The sequence below is a fragment of the Paroedura picta genome, chromosome 9 (assembly GCF_049243985.1).
Source record: "Paroedura picta isolate Pp20150507F chromosome 9, Ppicta_v3.0, whole genome shotgun sequence".
Taxonomy (NCBI): domain Eukaryota; kingdom Metazoa; phylum Chordata; class Lepidosauria; order Squamata; family Gekkonidae; genus Paroedura; species Paroedura picta.
The window spans coordinates 25,516,087-25,536,302 of NC_135377.1; the positions used below are offsets into that span (position 1 = coordinate 25,516,087).

At 40.6% G+C, this 20,216-nt stretch overlaps 1 protein-coding gene across 3 annotated transcripts in view; it reads right to left on the reverse strand.

Moving 5' to 3' along the window:
- Positions 1–20,216, reverse strand: part of CNBD1 (cyclic nucleotide binding domain containing 1) — a 180,769-nt gene that overhangs the window by 133,575 nt on the left and 26,978 nt on the right. For all 3 annotated transcript variants that reach the window (XM_077351978.1, XM_077351977.1, XM_077351976.1), the window contains exon 4: positions 15,635–15,793. In XM_077351978.1, the coding sequence (XP_077208093.1) occupies positions 15,635–15,793 (159 nt within the window). The remainder of the gene's footprint in view (positions 1–15,634; positions 15,794–20,216) is intronic.

Genomic DNA, 20,216 nt, shown 5'->3' on the forward strand with positions numbered 1-20,216 from the left:
GATTCTGATTGAACAGATTTGCTTTGATTTTCCTGAGACACCTAAGATACCAGGCCACATTAACAAAGCATGTTCACTAATTAGAACAGTAGTTATGCATTTCAACTTGCTGCATGATTAAAACTGTTTGTTATTCATGAGCCTGTGAAAAAGATGGTTAAAATGTTAATTTTATTCCGGAACTACATTTGACAAACAAAGTTTATTTTTTAGTAGTATATATTTGCATAAGTGTGTCATTACAAAAGCCTCTCCTGATAGGTAATGCAGAGTTGTTGTCACAGTGCCAGAACTGTACTTTGACAGATGACAATCAACGGCTCATAAAAAGTATTTCAGTATAAATGAAACGAACAGAAAGTGGTTGACATTCATACCGGGAAAACATGATTGAATTTTTAGATGTGGACTATTCATTAGACATTTCAAAATATAATGGCCCTCGGCTAAAATAAATAGATTTTTCTGATTCCGACATTTCTGAAGTCACAAAGTAAGATCTAGAAGAGGGTTTCATATAACTATTCCAATGGCACATATAAAATGGAGATTTGTGCATCTCTGCTCTTCAGTGTGCAGCAAATGAATTTATTTACTTAGAATAATTTTATGTCACCTCTTCAGAGTCCTGCCCAAGGCAACTTTCAATTGACAACCACAACATAAAAAACACGGCATTAAAAACATGTCATTAGACATTAAGCATAAAACCTGTCCATAAAACAGAGCAGATCCTTAAAAAGCTGATAAGATTTTTTAAAAAAACCCTAATTAAAAGCTTGGCTGAAAGGATGTGTTTTCACCTGGCACCTAAAAGAAAGTAAAGCAAACTCAAGCAAGCTTCCCTGGGGAGGGCATTCCAAAGATGAGGTGTCGCCAGCTACTACACTGTCTTCTAGGCCCTGTGAAGACAGGGGGTAGAAAGCAGGACTTGAGCAGCAGATTTTAACTCGCAGACTGTATAGTGTGGGAGGCGACGGTGAAAGATATCGCAATACAAATGTATGCATTCCTGCTTTAGGCATCCCACAGTGAGTCGGAAATCTGACATGTGAGTCAAATGCATCTCTCAAAGCTCCATATTTGTTGCAAGGACACAAGAACAGCCCAGCTGGATCAGACCAGCCATCCAGTCCAGCATCCTGTCTTACACAATGCCCAATCAGTTATTCTGCAGGGTCAACAACAGGGCATAAAGGCTAAGGTCTGCCCCTGATGTTGCCTCTTGGCACTGGTATTCAGAATCTTCGTGTCACTGAATGTGGAGGTCCCCTTTAGTCACCTTGTCTAGTAGCCGTTGATAGGCCTCCCATCCATTACTCTATCCAATCGTTTTTTAATGCTGTCTATGCCGATGACCATCACTAAAGACTCTGGCATTGAATTCCACATTTAATCACTTATTAAATAAAGAAATATTTCCTTTTTGCCCAGCCTGAATATACTGTCCATGAACATCATTGCATGTCCTTTAATTCCAGACTTTTGGGAGAGGGAGAAAAAGTTCTCAGTGTTCACACACTCTACTCTGCACATCTTTTCCATTTAATATTTCTCCTCGTTCCACTTCCCTCGGAGGCTTGGAGGCTGCAGATCCCTGCTGCATGAGAGCTTCCCCTGCTGGTGAATTCCCTAACAGCTGCCTGCAGCCTTTCCAGGTTCTGGAGGGAGGGAGAGGCTGTCCGGAGAGTTCTTTCACCCCACCCCAGTCTAGCGCCCATTGTATTCCTGAATGCAACGGACTTGGTTCATGGTAACTTTATAAAGTTCTACTATTGTATCACCCCTTTGTGTTCTCTTTGCTAAACTGAAAAGCCCCAGAGTCTTCAGTCTACACAGAAACTGTTGGTTCAAGTCATTACAGTAGTGATTTCTCATAACAGCAATACAAATCTGGGGATGTTAGAATAATGAAACCCCCTTTTCTGAAATAATCTGTTCCCTCTCCCGAGATTGTGCACTTGTCCCTTCCAATTAGATTGTTGCAAAGGAGAAGATCAGGGCTTTCCAAACCCATCACCTTTGGAAACAAGCTGCAGAGAGCCATCACTTTCTTCTGTGTCAAAATTCGTAGGTGCAGGGTCCTTTTCTCTCCTTCAAGTAGGATGACTGGAGGCCACTGAAGCTTTGTTTCTTACTTTATGAATTTCATTGTTCTTGTTATTTCGTAAAATTGCATAACAAAACTATATGATTAACAAAAGTAGCAATATTTAAAACTAGCCAATAAGCCCCTTGTATGCAGGGATGCAACAGGCACTACATCTCCCCCTCAAGTGGCGGCACAGGCAGAGGGTGGGCGCACTTACTGGGGAGGCAGGCTTGGTGCTTGGTGCCATCTGTCAGATAAAGGGGAACAGGGACAGGCAGCATGGGTAAAAGCGGTGTTGAGGAGAGGAGGCTGCCAGAAGTCCCGAAACGTCGGTGCTGTTGCCACCGTGGCATTCCACAGCGGCAAGTATGCACGCAGTCAGCAAGGAATCCCAGTAGGTAGGCTGTGGGCTAGGTGGAAGCAGTGCCACAGGGCTGCCAGTGCGGGAGTGCAGGGCTCCTTGGGCACAATATGCACTGCAGGTTTTAGACAGCCTCCATGGGTTGCATCTGGCTGTAGGTGGCAGGCCGCCGCCGGTGCTACCTCAGGTGCGCAGGGCTCCATGGCGGGGAGGCGGAGGGGAGGCACAAGGTGGCGATGGGCTCTTTCGGCAGTGCGAGCCCCTGTATCGCAGGGTCGCCACCAGGGCAGGGCTGGCGGTGGTTGTGGCACATGGCAGCGGAGCATATGGCCCTGGCGGAGGCCGGGGCAGTGGCTGTGGAGGCGGTGGGTCCACCACAGCTGTCAGGCGGCATCACAGCCTGGCAGGTAAGTCTGGGCGGTGGAGCAGCACCGCCCTTGGCAGCGAGGCAGCATCTGGCTATGAGGTTGGCCAGGCGCTTCATGGGCGTCTCCTGGAGGTGGGTGCTCCATGGGCCAGCCCAATCCGGTACAGATTGGCCCATGTGGGTGCAAGTGCAGCTCAGACACCCTGGGTAACACTCCGCCCACAGGGGCTTTTCTCAAACATTAGTCGGAAAAATTGTAAGGATAAACTGAAACAATAAATGTAATAAAACTGCTGTCTATAAATGTTTGTTACTAATTCCGGAGCAAAATAGGTTGCATGATGAAATGTTTGTTTCTGCAAGAATGTTTACATGAGCCTTGGAATGATCAGAGCATAATGTGCAGCATGCAAAACTGGATAAATTGAGCAAGGAGCATCCTTATTATGAAATATCTTTCATCATGTTACTTGATCATTATCAACACGGCTTTTTAATTTCTTTACACGAAGAATTATCAGCAGAAGTGTAGGACAAGCTGAATAGAAAGATTGCATCGACTGAATAATGAAAAACTGTCTTTCACAAAGGATATGAAAATGAAGATGAAAATGGTTTCTTTACACATAATGAAATACTATTGTGTTGAAAAGCCATTTAGAAAAGATAGCGCAGATCAATAGGAAGAAAATGAAGAGGTACCACCTAAGGACAGAGCAAAGTTCACACTTCATTTGCAAAAGAGTGAGAGAAGGGAAACCAAAGGAAATATACATAAAACTTAATATAAGCTGAGAAGTGGATCCAATACTCTATAAAAATGAAACATTAATGTTTCACCAAAAATGAAAATGTACATATATATATATTTATAATGTATATTTGTAAAATGCATACATTGCACAAATACTTATATAATAAACAACAAGGACTGGCTAACAAAAGCTACTAACAGCAAGTATTAAGCAAGAGATTGTGTTTCTCCTGTAAGAAACCTGAATAATTCATAGCACAGAGGAAGGCATCATGGATCAAGGACCTCTATGAATATCTGTAGTCTGAGAAGACACACTGCAGTCTATTGAAATAAAATTAAGTTGCTATTTTCATGTTCTACACAGACAGTAGGGGAGAAATTGCTAGTGAACTAACCAATTTGTAGAATGATGATGAATGTTTGCATAATAAGATGTGATTCAGCAGCCCAAAATAAGGATTATCTCATCTCCACTGGGATCCACTAGAATGTGATGTGCCCCACTTGGTGACTTTAGAACTATATTTGTATCCCCACAGTTGAACTGTGATGCCCCCAGAGGGACTTGTTTTTGACTACAAATTGAATGGCTCGTGCACAAAGCTATTGGTCCTATTGTACACACAATGACAATAATTTCAGCATATCCGAGGGGGGAATACAGACTGAGGCCACAGCACTGGGGAAACTGGGAGAATTCCCTCCTCTTCTGTCCATGCGGTTTTCATGACTGCAAATGGTTTCTATCCCGAGGCTTTTCAGTTCTTAAGTAGCATAGCAGGATAGACACACTTAATTTGTTTCACGGAGGATTCTTTAATGGCTACATCACCCCAACCCACTCTTTCATGTTACATCTATGCCCAGCCGAGGTCTGCCATGACATTAGGCAGCGTTTGTGAGGCTAAAGCAGCCTTTCTCAACTTTTTTACTGTGGAGAAACCTCTGAAACATTCTTCAGGCTTTGAGAAACCCCAGAAGTAGTGTGATTGTGCAGAAAATGGTTGGGAAGCTTAGCTGTGTACATGCCCACCCAACATCCCTCCCCTTCCCACCCCCTCCAGGCCCATAATTGGCCATTTGGGGAGGGGGACATGACCATATACAGTCATATCAGCCAATAAATGTTAAACACATTTAGAAAATATATTAAAAATGAATTAACTCCACCTATTTGAGAAACCCTTCCACAGCTGTCAAGAAACCTCAGGGTTTCACAAAACCACATATCTCCTTATTTATTGATGCTTCCTATGTACTCACAGTTGGCTACCTCCACCAGTGTAGTTCCTGTCCTGGAAGGCAAATACCTGGGTGTTTCTCTGTTTTTTTAACTTAGTTGTGAAGTTGGCTATGGTGTTAGTATCCTTTTATAATATGTGTGCTGTCAAATTGCAGGTGACTTATAGTGATCCCAGAAAAAGAAAAAAAAGGGGCTGAACCAAGTCCAGTTAAGAAAATAGGGGGGGAAAGGTCCTTGTTGTAGGGAAAGAATGTTTAAACAGAGAGCCAGTGTGGTGGAGTGGGTTAAGAGCAGCAGCTTCTAATCTGGCGAGCCGGGTTTGATTCCCTGCACCTTCACGTGCATCACGGGCTCCTCACAGCCCCAATAGTGCTGTTCTGACTGGGCAGTCCTATCAGAAGCTCTCTCAGTCTCACCCATGTCACAGGGTGTCTTTTGTGGGATGAGGAAAGGAAGGCAATTGCAAGCCACTTTGAGACTCCTTCAGGCAGCGAAAAACAGGATATGAAAACCAACTCTTCTTCATATTTGTGAAACCTCAACGCATCTCCTGTCCACCATCTTCAGAGGGGTATTACTTTATATTTTCAGTAGAATGTTACTTTCCCCTTGCAGAAGGGAAAATAACATTCTACTGAGAATCTGAAGTGATATTAAAGTAAGGTGACCAGATTTTAACATTGGTAAAGCAGGACACCATTGACTGCGGGGGGGGAGGTTCTTGATTTAAAATTTGGTCTATATGGAGCAACAAAAAGTTTCATAGAATGCATAGAATGCAAAAATAGTATTGTAATATATATAATTTCAGCACAAGTACAATTTGCCAGGTACCCCCAGATATCCTTCCAAAAGTGGGACAATCTGGTCACCTTACCCCAAAGAAACCTGATATAAAAAGCATTATAGTAGGTTTATTTCAATACAAGGCATAATCATTCTCAAGAACAATCTAAGTCTTAAATTTCAAATAATGGGGAGAGGAGTCTGGAGTGACTGGTTCATACTTCTATAGCCCCCCCTCCACTCCCCATTGTTTTGAAAAGGTTTTGTGACTTGTGTCTGGCAAGGTACCTTTTTTAAAGTGGCTGACCTTGGCTGGCTGGAATGATTTTCCCTCCTGCTTGGAAAATGCCAAGCCTAATTAAACTGTTTTCCAGGCATTGGTCACTGGAAGGGAGAGATACTGCCTCTCCTCTCTCTTCCTCTCTATTATAGTTCACATTCTTTCTAGCACTCTAATTTAAAGTAGGTTGGGGCAGAGTCTGCTGTTTAATTTATGCTGTTTTACTTACTTGATTTGCTGTTATTTTATTTGTTATAGAGCAGTCTTTATAGGGGCAGTTATTTCTGGATTTGTGCTTTTATGGTGCAAAGGCATTAATACTCAGTTCTATTATCACTGTTTTATTTATTTAGCTTCACCCCAACCCCTTTGTTATCAGCATCTCTACACTGTAACTGTTGAATTCTAGTTTTAGTTTTAATTCTATAGCTATTTTAGCTATATTAAGGGTTTTTTAAATTATAATATTTTATCAGCGCATATTTTATATTCTATGCCCTATTAGGGATTATCTAAGTGAGTTTTAATCTGGAGGTTTTAATCTGGGAGTTTTATTAGAACCATATTTTAACTTAATAGCACCCTGTATCTTACAAGGCCTATTAATTCTAAGCCCTTCATTTTACTAGGAAATATTTTACTTTACTTGGTTTTTTTTAAATAGGCTAACTCCTGACAACATGGTGTCCTGCTTTACACAAATGGTGTCCTGCTTTACACAAAAGAGCCTCTTGTGGCGCAGAGTGGTAAGGCAGCCGTCTGAAAGCTTTGCCCATAAGGCTGGGAGTTCAATCCCAGCAGCCGGCTCAAGGTTGACTCAGCCTTCCATCCTTCCGAGGTCGGTAAAATGAGTACCCAGCTTGCTGGGGGGTAAACGGTAATGACTGGGGAAGGCACTGGCAAACCACCCCGTATTGAGTCTGCCATGAAAACGCTAGAGGGCGTCACCCCAAGGGTCAGACATGACTCGGTGCTTGCACAGGGGATACCTTTACCTTTTTTAACTCCTGGTAATGAATCAATAATAGTGGGTGTGTCCTTATGAGGGGGGAAGTGCCAGCTGCAAAGCAAAGATAAAGAAACTTTTTCAGCAACTTTCACCAACGATACTTGCCAATAGGTTTGTCCCTTTACACTCTAGTTTTGAGGATTCTATACAGGCCACCTATTTATCTGAAAGTTTTTGACAAATTATTAAAGCAGAATGCTACCAATAGTAAGAGATCTAAGGAGCAGATGGCAGCTATTACATCTCAGACACAACTGATTGGAGAGACTTTGATTTATCTTTGCAATTCCTGTCTGTGTCTGTGGTCTTTGTTTTTTTTATATTTCAATACTGATAGTTGTTTCCATTTTCAATAGTAGTGGCAGAACTTTTCCTTCCTGCTTCACACTGGCCTGCTTTTAGCCATTTCATTGATGAATCTATATACATATTTCCTTTATAAAAGTTTATAATACAGAACTCTACATTTATCACTATTGAAATTCAGTTTAGTCCAGTTTCTCAAGATCATCTGTATCCTGATTCTGCCTTATGCTGTGTTTGCTACTCCCCCCTCCACCAGTTTAGTATCATCTATACATTTAATAAGCACCCGCTCTATTCCTTCACCCAATTCATTTATAAATATGTTGAACTACACTGGGCCCAGGACAGATCTCTGAAGCACTCGTCATTTCTAATTATAGGCCCTGTGGACTCAAGATGATACACAACAAGTTGTTTCACTGAAACCATATCCTGCATGTGGGCTTCTCGAAATCTGGTTGGTCACTTTTGAAAAGAGATAGTAGACATGGAAGACCCTTGATCTCAATGAGTTATGTTCTTCTTGTTTCATTCATTCATTCATTCATTCATTCATTCATTCATTCATTCATTCATTCAGATTTAATCCTGCCACTCCCGAAACCAGTCTGGCTCTTGGTGGTTTACAGTAAAAGAATTAAAAAGTACAGTACAATCTGATAAAAATGCAATATATCAAATTATAATGGAACTTACAAGCATCTAACTCTGTGTTGGATTGTGGCCAGTACTATATGTATTTGTTTTTGATTGAGTGACAGACCGATGTGAAGAAAAAGCATACAATAAATTTCCAGGGAAGTTTTTAAATGTGAGAGTCATTATTCTAATGGAGTTAATCTTCCCCTCCAGCTGGCTTCAAATGGCTGAACGAGAGTTACAGCTTCCACTTGTCCCACACTATGAAGGGAATTGTTTTCACGGCTTGATAACTTGGCCAATTAAATTTAAAACAATTCAAAGGGGTCTTGTTATCATTACAGAATAATGGCCCACAAAATGTTTGCATTGTGGGGATAAATATGAAAAGCACTTTCTTAGGATGTTCTGAAACCTCTCTGTTTTTTATTACAGAATAAATCCTTAGGAATTAAACAAGAATCCTTCCCCTAACAAGCATTTCATGGGTGGCATGTCATGTTTTTTATCCTGCAGATTAAAGACATACCATACAATAATTATGACTCTCTTTGAAGTTTGTTCTCTGCTTAAAAGTCATTGGAATGTCATCGTATCAAGGACCATTTGTGTTCTTTGTGCAAACATTAGAATCTTTCTCCCTTTTAGCTGTCAGTTCTCACTGAATCACAATAAATGAGAAATCTAGCCACTGTTTTAGATGGAGCAGAGGAACAGGTGAATGTCATGTTAGCCACCTAATAAGAGACACCACAAATCGTTCAGAGCCGAGACTGGGGCTAGAAGTGAGTAGGTATGTAGTAGGAATCTGGAACTAGAGAGGATTCAAATTGCCATGAAAGTCAGTCACTTCCACCAAAGTTACATAATAATGTAGAATGGAGGACTGGATAACCATGCATCTCTTTAGAGAACATGTAGGGGGTGGGGTGGGGTGGGGTGGAATGGAGATTACTGGAATATCCCCATTCATAAAAGTCTCCTCCCTACTTGACATGTATTGGTCCTGACCAAGTTTTATTTATGAAGAAAGATGGGTTTGAAATTTGGAAAATCAGTCATAAAAAGTAAGTAAGGCATGTGTAAATAGCACTGCGTTGTTTCTTATTGCCTTCTGGAAGATTCTGAGAACTGTTTTTCCTCGTGGGCAGGGACAGAGTTGAGGAAGAAATAATCCCAGTTTAGTTTACAGAATCTAGACAGCCTGTTCTAGTTTGCAAATATTAAATTGCCACAGCACACTTGCACGTAGCAGAAGCATGTGAGGTGCCAAGGTTTGAATTTAGCTCAGATTTGAAACTACAGCATTCGTCAGAGCAAGTCCTTCTGCCTCAGTGTTGATTGGCAGGGGCCTGTGATGTCACTTCCCCTTAATGATGATTGGCTGAGGCTTGTGATCTCACTTCCTCTTAATGTCGATTGGCTGAGGCTTGTGATCTCACTTCCACTTAATTTTGATTGGCTGAGGCCTTTGTTCTCACTTCCTGTCTCAGTGTTGATTGGCTGAGTCTGGTAATCTCAGTTCCTGCCTGAGTGTTGAATGGCTGAGGCCTGTGATCTCACTTCCTGTCTCAGTGTTGATTGGATAAGGCTTAGGATCTCACTTCCTTTGGTTTTAATTCGATGGAAGTAAAAGCCCATCCTTTCCCCAGTATAACAGCATTTCTACATCACTTTTTTAAAAAATCCCAAGACTTGTGATTTTATCACAAGTTTTTATCACCAGTCTCTAATTTTCTATCCCTAAAATTATCAAATAATGGAGGAGGGGGAAATCCTTCATTTAATAAATACAAGGTGTACATAAATGCTAGTATCTGCTGGTCAAGTGCTGTGGGGCAGATTCCCATTCATTCTGTATAAGGAGGGAAGGAGATCTCGACTATGTCATTGACATAGCTTCACTAAGGTCAGCCAATGGAGGGGGGGGATGGAAAAGCTATAGAAAATAAGTTATTCCCCACCCCTTCTCTTTGAGTGGCAGCAACACTCTTACCACTTTCTTATTCTTCTTTCACGTAGGAATGAACTGATGTGGCTATTAGCATTCCTTTTTGCTTTCATATTTCTCTAGAGCCATAGGTGTTGGATTGGTTCATTTTCACTGCTTTCATGGATTATTATTTTGCCTCTTTTGACCATTTTTATACTCATTTTATACTCATTTTCTGCTACTTCTACATTTATCTTCTATTTATTCACAACCAATGCTTAAATAAATGATTTAATTTTAATGGAAAAATTAAACATGAGGAAAAACAAGTTATGAAAATGGTTTGTGGGCTCATTTCTCACTAAGGAGAAAGAAAATAAAAATGGGAATAATTAAATCAAAATTCAGACTTATGTCTGATTTCAGTCCCTTAATCTCTGTGTGTGTGTGTATTTGCCTTCAAATCTCAGCTGACATGCTGATCCTATGGCATTTTCCAAGCAGGACTTTCAGAGGTGGTTTGCCATTGCCTGTGTCTACATAGCGACCCCAAAATTCCTGGGTGGGCTCCCATCCAAGTACTATCTGGGGCCGACCGTGTTTAGCTTCCAGAATATAATGAGATCAGACTAGCCTGGGCTATTCATGTCATGATATTTTCTATGTAGAATAAGAAGACTAAGGGCCATTCCGCACAGTGTTAATGTTGCTGAATTGTAACTGTTATCAAGCGCTACATTTTTTACATTATGCATGACATCGTACACAAGCCGCAACACTCCTGCAATACTTCCACAACATTCACTTCATTGTAGCGCTTCTCGGGGAATTGCTGTTAAGTCATGACTAATTTACAGTGAATCCCACTGGGTTTTCAAGGGCAAGCAGAAGTGGTTTGCCATTGCCTTCCTGTGTATAGAAATCCTGATCTATCTTGGTGCTCTCCCATTCAAGTACTAATCAGGGCCAGCTATGCTTAGCTTCCATTCTCTGACAAATTCAGTCTAGCCCAAGCAATTCAGTCTTGAGGGTATGTGTATGTAAATGTTGACACATGTACAGGAAGGTCCCATGTAGGACATGATCTTCCACTTCACATGCTACTGCTGTTGAGGTATATTTTAATTGTCACTGCATTCATGTATACTCACAAGATGTGCACATGCTACCAGTTACTCCTTTAAGATTAAACTAAGGCCCATTTTTTGATGCGGAGCATCAAAGAATTGAGGCTTTTGAACTCTGGTGCTGGAGAAGACTCCTGCGAGTCCCTTGGACTGCAAGGCGAACAAACCGGTCAGTCCTAGAGGAGATCAGCCCGGACTGCTCCTTAGAAGGCCAGATCCTGAAGATGAAACTCAAATGAGAAGGAAGGACTCCCTGGAGAAGAGCCTAATGCTGGGAGCGATTGAGGGCAAAAGAAGAAGGGGACGACAGAGAATGAGGTGGCTGGATAGAGTCCCTGAAGCAGTCGGTACGAGCTTAAATGGACTCCGAGGAATGGTAGAGGACAGGAAGTCCTGGAGGATCATTGTCCATGGGGTCATGATGGGTTGGACACGACTTCGCACCTAACAACAACAACAAGGCCCATTACTCATGCACTTCTTAGTGCAGACTTTCAGAGCCATAAACCTTTTGTCTTCACTGAAGGTTCTTGTGCCAGTATATGCCATTCTTTTTCCTCTGTTGTATTTAATAACTAATAATAATAATAACTTTATTTTTATAGCCCACCCTTCCCAGTTGGGTACCAACAGGCATACATGTAATAAAGTTACATTGATAATAAGTGATAACAAATCAACTTTTCAAATTGAAGTATTAATTCAATTATATTATTAACTGCCTCTATTAAGGTCATGTAAAGGGGAACTTAATTTGTGCTGGGCAGTTGGTTTGTGGATGGTATGGTATCGATTTTGTGAGGAGGGAGGCTACATTTATTCTGCAGCTACAATTTTTAAAAATTCAGTTTTATAAATCAGGGTGAAACATCACTTGTGATGTATGGGGGATATCCAAAGTTTTTTTATAAAAAATTCACAATTGCCCTCTCACAGCTGCTCAGCAGTATCTAGCAAAAACCTTTCTATTTAAATCCTCATGGTTCAGATTTTGACCATGCATTTTAGCATTAGTTCATCGCATGAAAGGAAACAGGAAGAAATGCTAGCAAAGATGGAACAATTCAATGTTAAACCTGACAAGACTATTTCTTAAAATGACAAGCAGCTGCCAAGCCCCATTCAACATATTGTGGAGCACTACAGGATTCTCTGCTGTGTTATCAAACAATGTAAAAAGTGGGAGTCACAGGATCTCATAATATGGGGAAACATACTGAGTGTACAGAATGGTAGAATGCAGTGACATTATGTATTAAGCCAAAATCCTAAAACAACCATATTGTAACCTATGGAGGCTCACTATGGAGGTCACTGCAGATTTTTATTATAATAACAAATGTTATTGTTGGTGTCTGCTTTACAAAAATTCAACAGACTTCCAAACATATCTCACTGGCAGATGTGTGATTTTTAAATACTGAAGGAATGGTTTTTTACTTCTTGTGGTTTTACTACAATACGTAAATGGTCTGCTAGCTTTCTTTCTTCTTCTTCTTCTTCTTCTTCTTCTTTTTTTTTTGCTTGAGTGCATTGTAGTCGGTCCAAACTGGCTTCACTTGGGCAGCTGAAACACAGTTCTGAAGCACATCAGAGGATGCCTACTAGCAAGGCTTGTGCCTCAATTCACAACTGTAATTCAGCCTGCTCTCCAAACCTTGATCTCCAACTCCAACCTAATCACTGTTAACACCTTAATCTGGCATCTGAAGCTGACTCACAGCATGGAGGTGACATATGTGCCCAACTGCTGACAGTAGATGCTGTATCATCCTCTGTTGGCACGCAGGCAACAAACAGACAGGCTGGCTACAGCAGTGGTGGCAGCTGCAATTACTGGAGGGTGGGTTAATTAACATTTTGGAATTAAAAAGGTCAGCATGACTAGCAAACATAAAATAGGAAACAGTCATTTACAGCAGAAAACTTTAGAAGAGGGACACCTGGACAAAAACACTAGGTAACTAAAGAGCACACAAAGCATACATATTCATATTAGCATCATTGGAGAAAACTGGGCTGAAGCAGTTATATGATATCGTCAGATTAAATTTATATAATCATATTTTAGTTTCAAAATTTGTTCCAGGATTATCTAATCAGCAGTGATTGACACTTGTTGATCTACAATTCCTGTCTTTTCACAATAATATTCATCTAATTTCTACCCCCATGTTTTTACTTGGAAGGATCCTCATGGTGTCTTACAGAAAAAAACAAAATAGAATCAAATTATTCCAGCCCCAGTTAAAATATGCAAACTGCTGTAGAAATAATTCAGGTAAAATAGGGGAATATTCCCACCATTCATTTATAAAATCAGGAAATAAGAGCAGACAGATGTCCACGAACTATTATACTTCCCCTCGGAGTCCTTGCAACAGAGAAATGTGTTTTTTCAGTCTCATTAATCCAAAAGAGAAGGACATCATTTTCCTTCCCACCAGCATTCCTATCACATGGCTGAGCATATTACTGCACAATAATAGCTTGCATAAATCATTCTTAAATCATGTGACAACCCAAAGTATTTCCAAACTTAGCATCATCACATTTACTTAGACAAACAAAACTGAGGGTAGTTTCCTGAGGATACTCTCTCTCTCTCTCTCTCTCTCTCTCTCTCTCTCTCTCTCTCTCTCTCTCCCTCCTCTCTCCCTCCCTCCCCACACATATACAAAAGCACAATGCTCAAACTTTTCAGACAGACATCTTGGATTTCTGTACCCACATGACAAAAACATAACTTCCACATTGGTCATGGACATCTTATCTGAGATAATGACCTCTCAACAAAAACAGACCCCAGGACCTTGTGTTTTCACTAGGTGAGTCAGATAGTAGATCATAAATAGGAGCATTATTAATCATGTTGTAATCCTTTCAAATAACATGCTTACTCTTCTCACTTACCTTTTTCTCTCACCAGTATTCTTGAACTACTGGTTCATTTACAACTTAGAACAAGATATATTTTGAATTTACATCTGCTCCGTATCATTGTGCATTCATAATTACATTTGCAAACTCTCGAATAGGAAATTCCTCAGATTTGGTCATAGACCCTTGGGGAAGTAGGGAGGGAAGGGACCTCAGTGGGGTATACTACCATAGAGACCACCCACCAAAGAAGCCATTTTCCCTAGAGGAACTTAATCACTGTAGTCTAGAGATCAGTTGTAATTCTAGGGTTCCAGGCACCACTTGAAGGTTGGCAACTCTCTTCACAATCCACACTAACTAGGCACCCAGCTGGAGATATTCAGTAATTGTGGATGTGACTCACATATTTACCACTACTATTTAGTTATTACTTAGTAATAGCATAATATTGCTATTATTTAGATAGAATTATTTAGTACTACAATTATTGTTTAATAAATACATATTTATTTATTATTTTGATTTATTTTGCCACTCTTTGACAATTCATGGTGAGTCACACAAAAACAATTTAAAACCCCATTAAAATCAATCATAAATCCCCAGTACCATTAAAACTCATGAAAGCTCATAAAACAGCAGCATAATCTCCAGTCCTTCCTCAACTACAGTCAACTATCACAGGTACAGGATCACAGAGTAGAATAGTATTGGCCCTAGTTGTCCCTGAAACCCAGCCTCAACCAAAGACCTGGTGGAAGAACTCTGCTTTACAGGTCCTGAGGAACTATGATAGCGCCACCAGGGCCCTCAGCTCTTCCGGGAGCTCATTCCACCAGGTCAGGGCCAGGACTGAAAAAGCCCTGGCCCAGGTGAAGGCCAGGCGTGCTTCTCTTTTAAATAAATAAAACTGCCATTTCAGCAGATGATTGTTGAACTATCACTAATATACTGTTATTAATATTGCTCCCTCATTCTACATGTTACTTTATGATCTGACATAAACAAGAGATGTTTACAATTTGGGGTCCATTCCGCACAACTGTTGCAAAAGGCTTCCAAATTGTAAATGCTACTAATTTGCAGTTATGCACGACGTCGCACACAATCTGCCACACTCCTGAAACCGATCAGCAAAAAGCGATTCATTGTAGCGCTTAAAGGGGAATTCAGAAAAGTGGATTCACCCTCTGAAAAGCGCTACACTCTTGCAAACAATCTGCAACAGTAGCAAAAAAGACACAAGAGAGAAATACGCATGAATGCAGTTACACATACCTAGGCTTATTTCGGCTGGAGAGGAGAATGTACTATTCTACTTAAGAGTTAGGAATTAACATTGTAGTCAAATCCAAAACTACATTCAGTTCTCTGAATATTTCATTTGCAAAGACAATGCATTGCGAGCTTTGGTGACTAACTTTAACACAAGATCCCTCCCATCAAATACTTCAAACAGAATAAAAGGAAACTAGGCTAGGGCATGAGCAGCATCTCAGATAAAAGTTATTTGCATTTTCGTATATACCCATACTATCTAGACTAATATTTTCCTACTTGTTTCCTTCAGGATGTGGGAGGGTATAGTATTGCCTGGTCTCATTGACTCTTGGGAGCTAAGACTTTGTAAAGAAAGGCAATGGCAAACCACCTTTGCTTAATCACTTGCCCTGAAAGCCCCTTGCCCCTGGGTCACCGTAAATCAACCACAACTTGAGGGTACTAGACTTACATACACATTTGTTTTCCTACTAATTGCCAGTATGTTTTAATGGTTTATTGTAATTTTTAAAAAATGATTGTGCATCAAACATGCAAGGAAGGAAGTCTAAGAATGAATTTATTACTTACATTTTCTTGAGGATCTTACTGAGGATTATCATCTTCTCTTTGTATACTGGAGACCCAAAATGCACAGCCTGGGGAATTTTAATCTTATTCAAGTATAAGGTTATGTTGTGGGAATCTTCACCAAATTCATTGATATTTTCGAATTCACAGTTATGCACCCTAGGGACAGCCAGAAGAGAGAGAGAATTAGGCAAATTCCCCCAGGATTTATTCATAATGGAGGTTGGTGCTTTCAAGAAATGTTGGAGAAAGACTAGGGAAAGGATCTCCCCACCCCTCCTCAGAGTTCAAAGTTAATTTGTGATGAATACATTTCTGGCACTTTCTTAGGCATTAGGAACCCAGAGACATTCACAAGCCCCCAAGCCCTGTGTCCTCATTCTTCACACCGCCTTGTGTAGCAGAGGTTTCGGGTAACACAGACATAACCGCTCTCAGGGCAGCATGGAAAGGGAAAAACATTTCTCTCTCCCTCTCCATCTCCTCTCCCCCAGCTAATGAATACATATCTGGCAATTTCTCAGACACTGGGCATTCTGATCAAAATGAGAGAAATCGATACATGCAATTAGATATTGGGCACTCTGCAAAGATACATGTCCCAGAGCTTCTAATGTTTGAAACATTACACCAAGATCCAGGGACAATAAAGGGAATATATAGATCTCTGTCTCAGTTACTTTCTGTCTGTCTCTCCCTCTTACCACTATCATGTCATCACTATAAAAGAAGTAGGATACATTTATGGATGGGTAGGAGGATTTCTTCTCAGATTACTTCTACATGTTGTTTATAATGAAATTCAAGGCAAATGTGGAGTTTCTTCAGGCAAACATCTGAAACTTTCAAGGGAAACAAAGAGTCTTGCTGGGGCAAACAAAGATTCACAAGGGATTTCAAATATCTTCCTTCCCTCCATGATGGGAATGAGCTTTCAGGGACTTAGTTCCAGGGCAGAACACATGCTGTGCATGTAGAGACCAGATTAATTCCAAGTATTTCCATTGTAAAAAAATCTCAGGTATCAGCGATTGCAGAGAGGTCTGGTTGAAATCTCAGAAATCTTATGTCAGAAAAAAATAGCAGCTCATACTGCACTAGATGGGCTACTGTATAAAGCTAATATGTTCTATCAAATAATCAATATACATTCATTATATAATAAATTTATAATGCCTCAATTTCTATGTCCCACCTAGATCCAGTATATTCATATATTTTCTAAAACTGTGTAGCATTCACATCTACTGCAAGAAATATATTTGTACACTATTCTTTGTGAATGACACCCAGCCAACAATGATATTGCAGAAATGATAAAATTAATTCCTTTAAGTATGCTTTGAAAGATATATTGCATCAGTAATAAGTAACAAATGCTATAAGGTACATCTTGAAAGGTATAAATTGTATTACACTGTAAAATGTAGAAACAGCTCAAAACAGAGACTGTTATTGATTTTAAACAGGTACAGACAGCAGCTCCCTGGGTTAAAATGAGAATGATCTTTAAAATCACAATGCACATCAAAGGCGTAAGTGTAATTGCATCTGAATGTAATGTTATGAATGGAGTTAATACCTTATTGCTTTACCTTTGGTTATATCCCATGAAGAATTACTTGAGACACATCAAACTTCCTTAGACAGTCTCTAAATAATGTTTGAAACACAGATCTGAAGGCTAATCTTCAAATTACAGATATACAATCAAATCGTATGTCACTTGAAGAAAAAGATATGATGCAGGGAGTTCTGTGTGCAGAATTGCAAACCATTAAAAAAAACCAGCAGATGTGCGATAACTCAATTCAGATCAGAACTGTAACACTTCTGCAGGGTCCAATGGCATGGGTCAAAGGGTTAACCTCCCTTACACTGTGCTCCAGTCCCACAGATCCCACACAACTGCTTTTTCAGGAGCTCTGTGTATAGAATTCCCAGTGCCATGTTTGTTTGGTCCCAAAAATTCAGATGTAGGAAGGGTGGGGAATGGACAATGATGGATTTATCACCTAGGGTGGTCAACATCCATAAGAAAAAGCAGAACAGTTGGTGTTTAGATCCCACTTTTCACTATCCAAAGGAGTCTCAAAGTAGCCTTCACTTCCTCTCCCCACAACAGACACCCTGTGTGGTAGGTGAGGCTGAGAGAGCTCTGAGAGAACTGTGACTAGCTCAGGGTCACCCCGCTGGCTTCATGTAGAGCAGCATTTCTCAACCGCTCTGATGCCATAACTCCAACTGCGGCGGCAGTGGCATGCACATGCATGTGGGCAGTGTGCGGATGCACACGTGCCTTAGTGCAGGCGAATAGGCACACAACAGTTGGGGCAGCATGGAGGAAGACACTGCAATGGCTCTGCTGCCGCATACCACCGCCTGCCGCCACTGCTGCCCCCAGCCGCCGTCATGGTAAACAACCTGGAGACCCCACAGAAGGGGCCAGGTGACCCCAAATGGGGTCAGGACCTCTAGGTTGAGAACCACTGATGTAGAGGACTGAGGAATCAAACCTGGTTCCCCAGATTAGAGTCCGCCTCTCTTAAAAACTACACCATGATGGATTTCCCTGAATACATAGCTGACAATTGAAAACGTGTTCAAGAGGTTGGAGATCTCTTGGAATTGAAACTGCATTATAAGGTAGTATGGAATTATACCTCACTAAACCCCTCTCCTCCCAAGGTCCACCCTCTTCAATTTAACTTAAAAAAAATCCTTTCCTCAGCTGCCAAAACCCTGAAAAAAAAATGCTGGGCATGTTGTTAATTTGGGGAGTGGGGGGAATTCTTTAAAAAGTTATCTTTCATAGAAGTGCCTTTTCAAGACGTACTTTAAAATAATAATATAAGTCCATAACAGTCCATTCACCCAGCTTCGGGTCTCTTCAGTTGGGGGGGGGATGGTTTTTGAAGTTATTACTATGCAGCACCTTTAAGCACTTTTTCAATATCAAGTACTCAAAGGCATTGCTTGTTTAGTAATGCACTTGTAAATGCTATAGAATAGAAAGGACCTTCAAGAATCTAAAGTTCAAGTATCGTGTGGAAGTCTGCTATCCAACAACATAATGGGGAAAAAATTATACCACTTATCCTGTAATAACTTTTGCTTTTAATTTGCCTCAGACTCTGCCATCTTCCACATTTGAGAATGCACACGCAAAATAAGAAACAAAGTCCTAGATGGAAAGAGTTCATGCCAACCTTCTATTTGCTTTCATCTATGAAACTCAAAGTGAAAGTCCAGAATAATGTGTCTTTCAGAAATTGATTTTCATTACAGAAATAAACTTGTTTTGCACAGTTGTTTTCAAGGATGCCTTATTTACTGGGAGGGAGCAGGATGTAAATCTAATAAATAAATAAGGATGGTTAATTTTCTCTGCCTAAAAGTAATATGACATTTGCTGCATGTGGTGATAAAATAACTAACATTGATCTCTTCCATCGTATTATAAAATGCAACACAACATCAAAATTTACTGCTACTCCTTAATTACATTGGGCAGGATCCAAAGAGCTCCCGAAAGCTTTAGTTGTGACGTGGTGAAGTGTATGACTTTTTGCCTTTGAATGGCAGTCCCCTCACTTCCCCCCCCCCCAAAAAAAAGTTGCCAACAAGGGGAAGAAATACTGCTAGAAGAAAACTTGGGGCCATTCTGCACCTCTAAAGACTTAGCGTTAAGCAACCACAATTGCTTAACACTATAAAAAAATACACGCCCCACGCCATTTCTCATCTCACTCTCTCACTTTCTTCTCCCGCTTTCTGATGCTTCCAGGCACTCCACAAGGCTGATTAAAATGGCTGTGGAGAAGGACTCTTAATACCAGCGAGTCTCCCTTGCCTATCAATCCTGGCAGCCAGCCAATCAGCTTTCTCCTATCTTCAAAGGGAAAGCAATCTTTTTGATTTTAAAGTAAAACTTCTCCATTGCTATGCCTATGCATATAATCATAGATGCATAGTGCATAGTTTAAAGCCAACCCGTTTTGGAAGTTTGACACTTAAAAGATGAAGAGAAGTAATTTTTCCCCAATTTTTTTTTTTGGGGGGGGGTTGAGAGACATGCTTTGTGTGCCAACTGGTGGGTGGGAATTGTTTTTGTTCTGCCTCTATGGGCCAATGCGTATTGGTTGCTTCAAGCAGCTTACTACAAATAAATAAATAAATGTTCCAGGGAGAAAGGAAAGGGAGGTGGGCATGAGGGCAGGGGCTGGAGACAGAGATCATGCTACTTCTGACCACTTTGGTTACGCACAGCCATTTTGCTAGTGGTTGCTGGTTGCTCTTCTCCCACTAGCACAATATAGTTGGGGGAATTTACTTTTGTGCTTTGAAATGGAGGATTTAGCTGCTGGTTTGCTGCTGGAACACTAGATGCTGACAATGTCATGTAAAACATTTTTAAAAGCGTCTTCAAAAGGTAACCCTTTCACTACATTTTCTGGATGCGGAATGACCCTTGACCTTGCTTCTCTTGGCCTTGTTGAGTAGGTGCCATGGCCAATATAGGGATGTTGACTGTATACAGTCTAGCTCAAAATATCGTTTCCTCAGTTCAGAGTTTTGGATA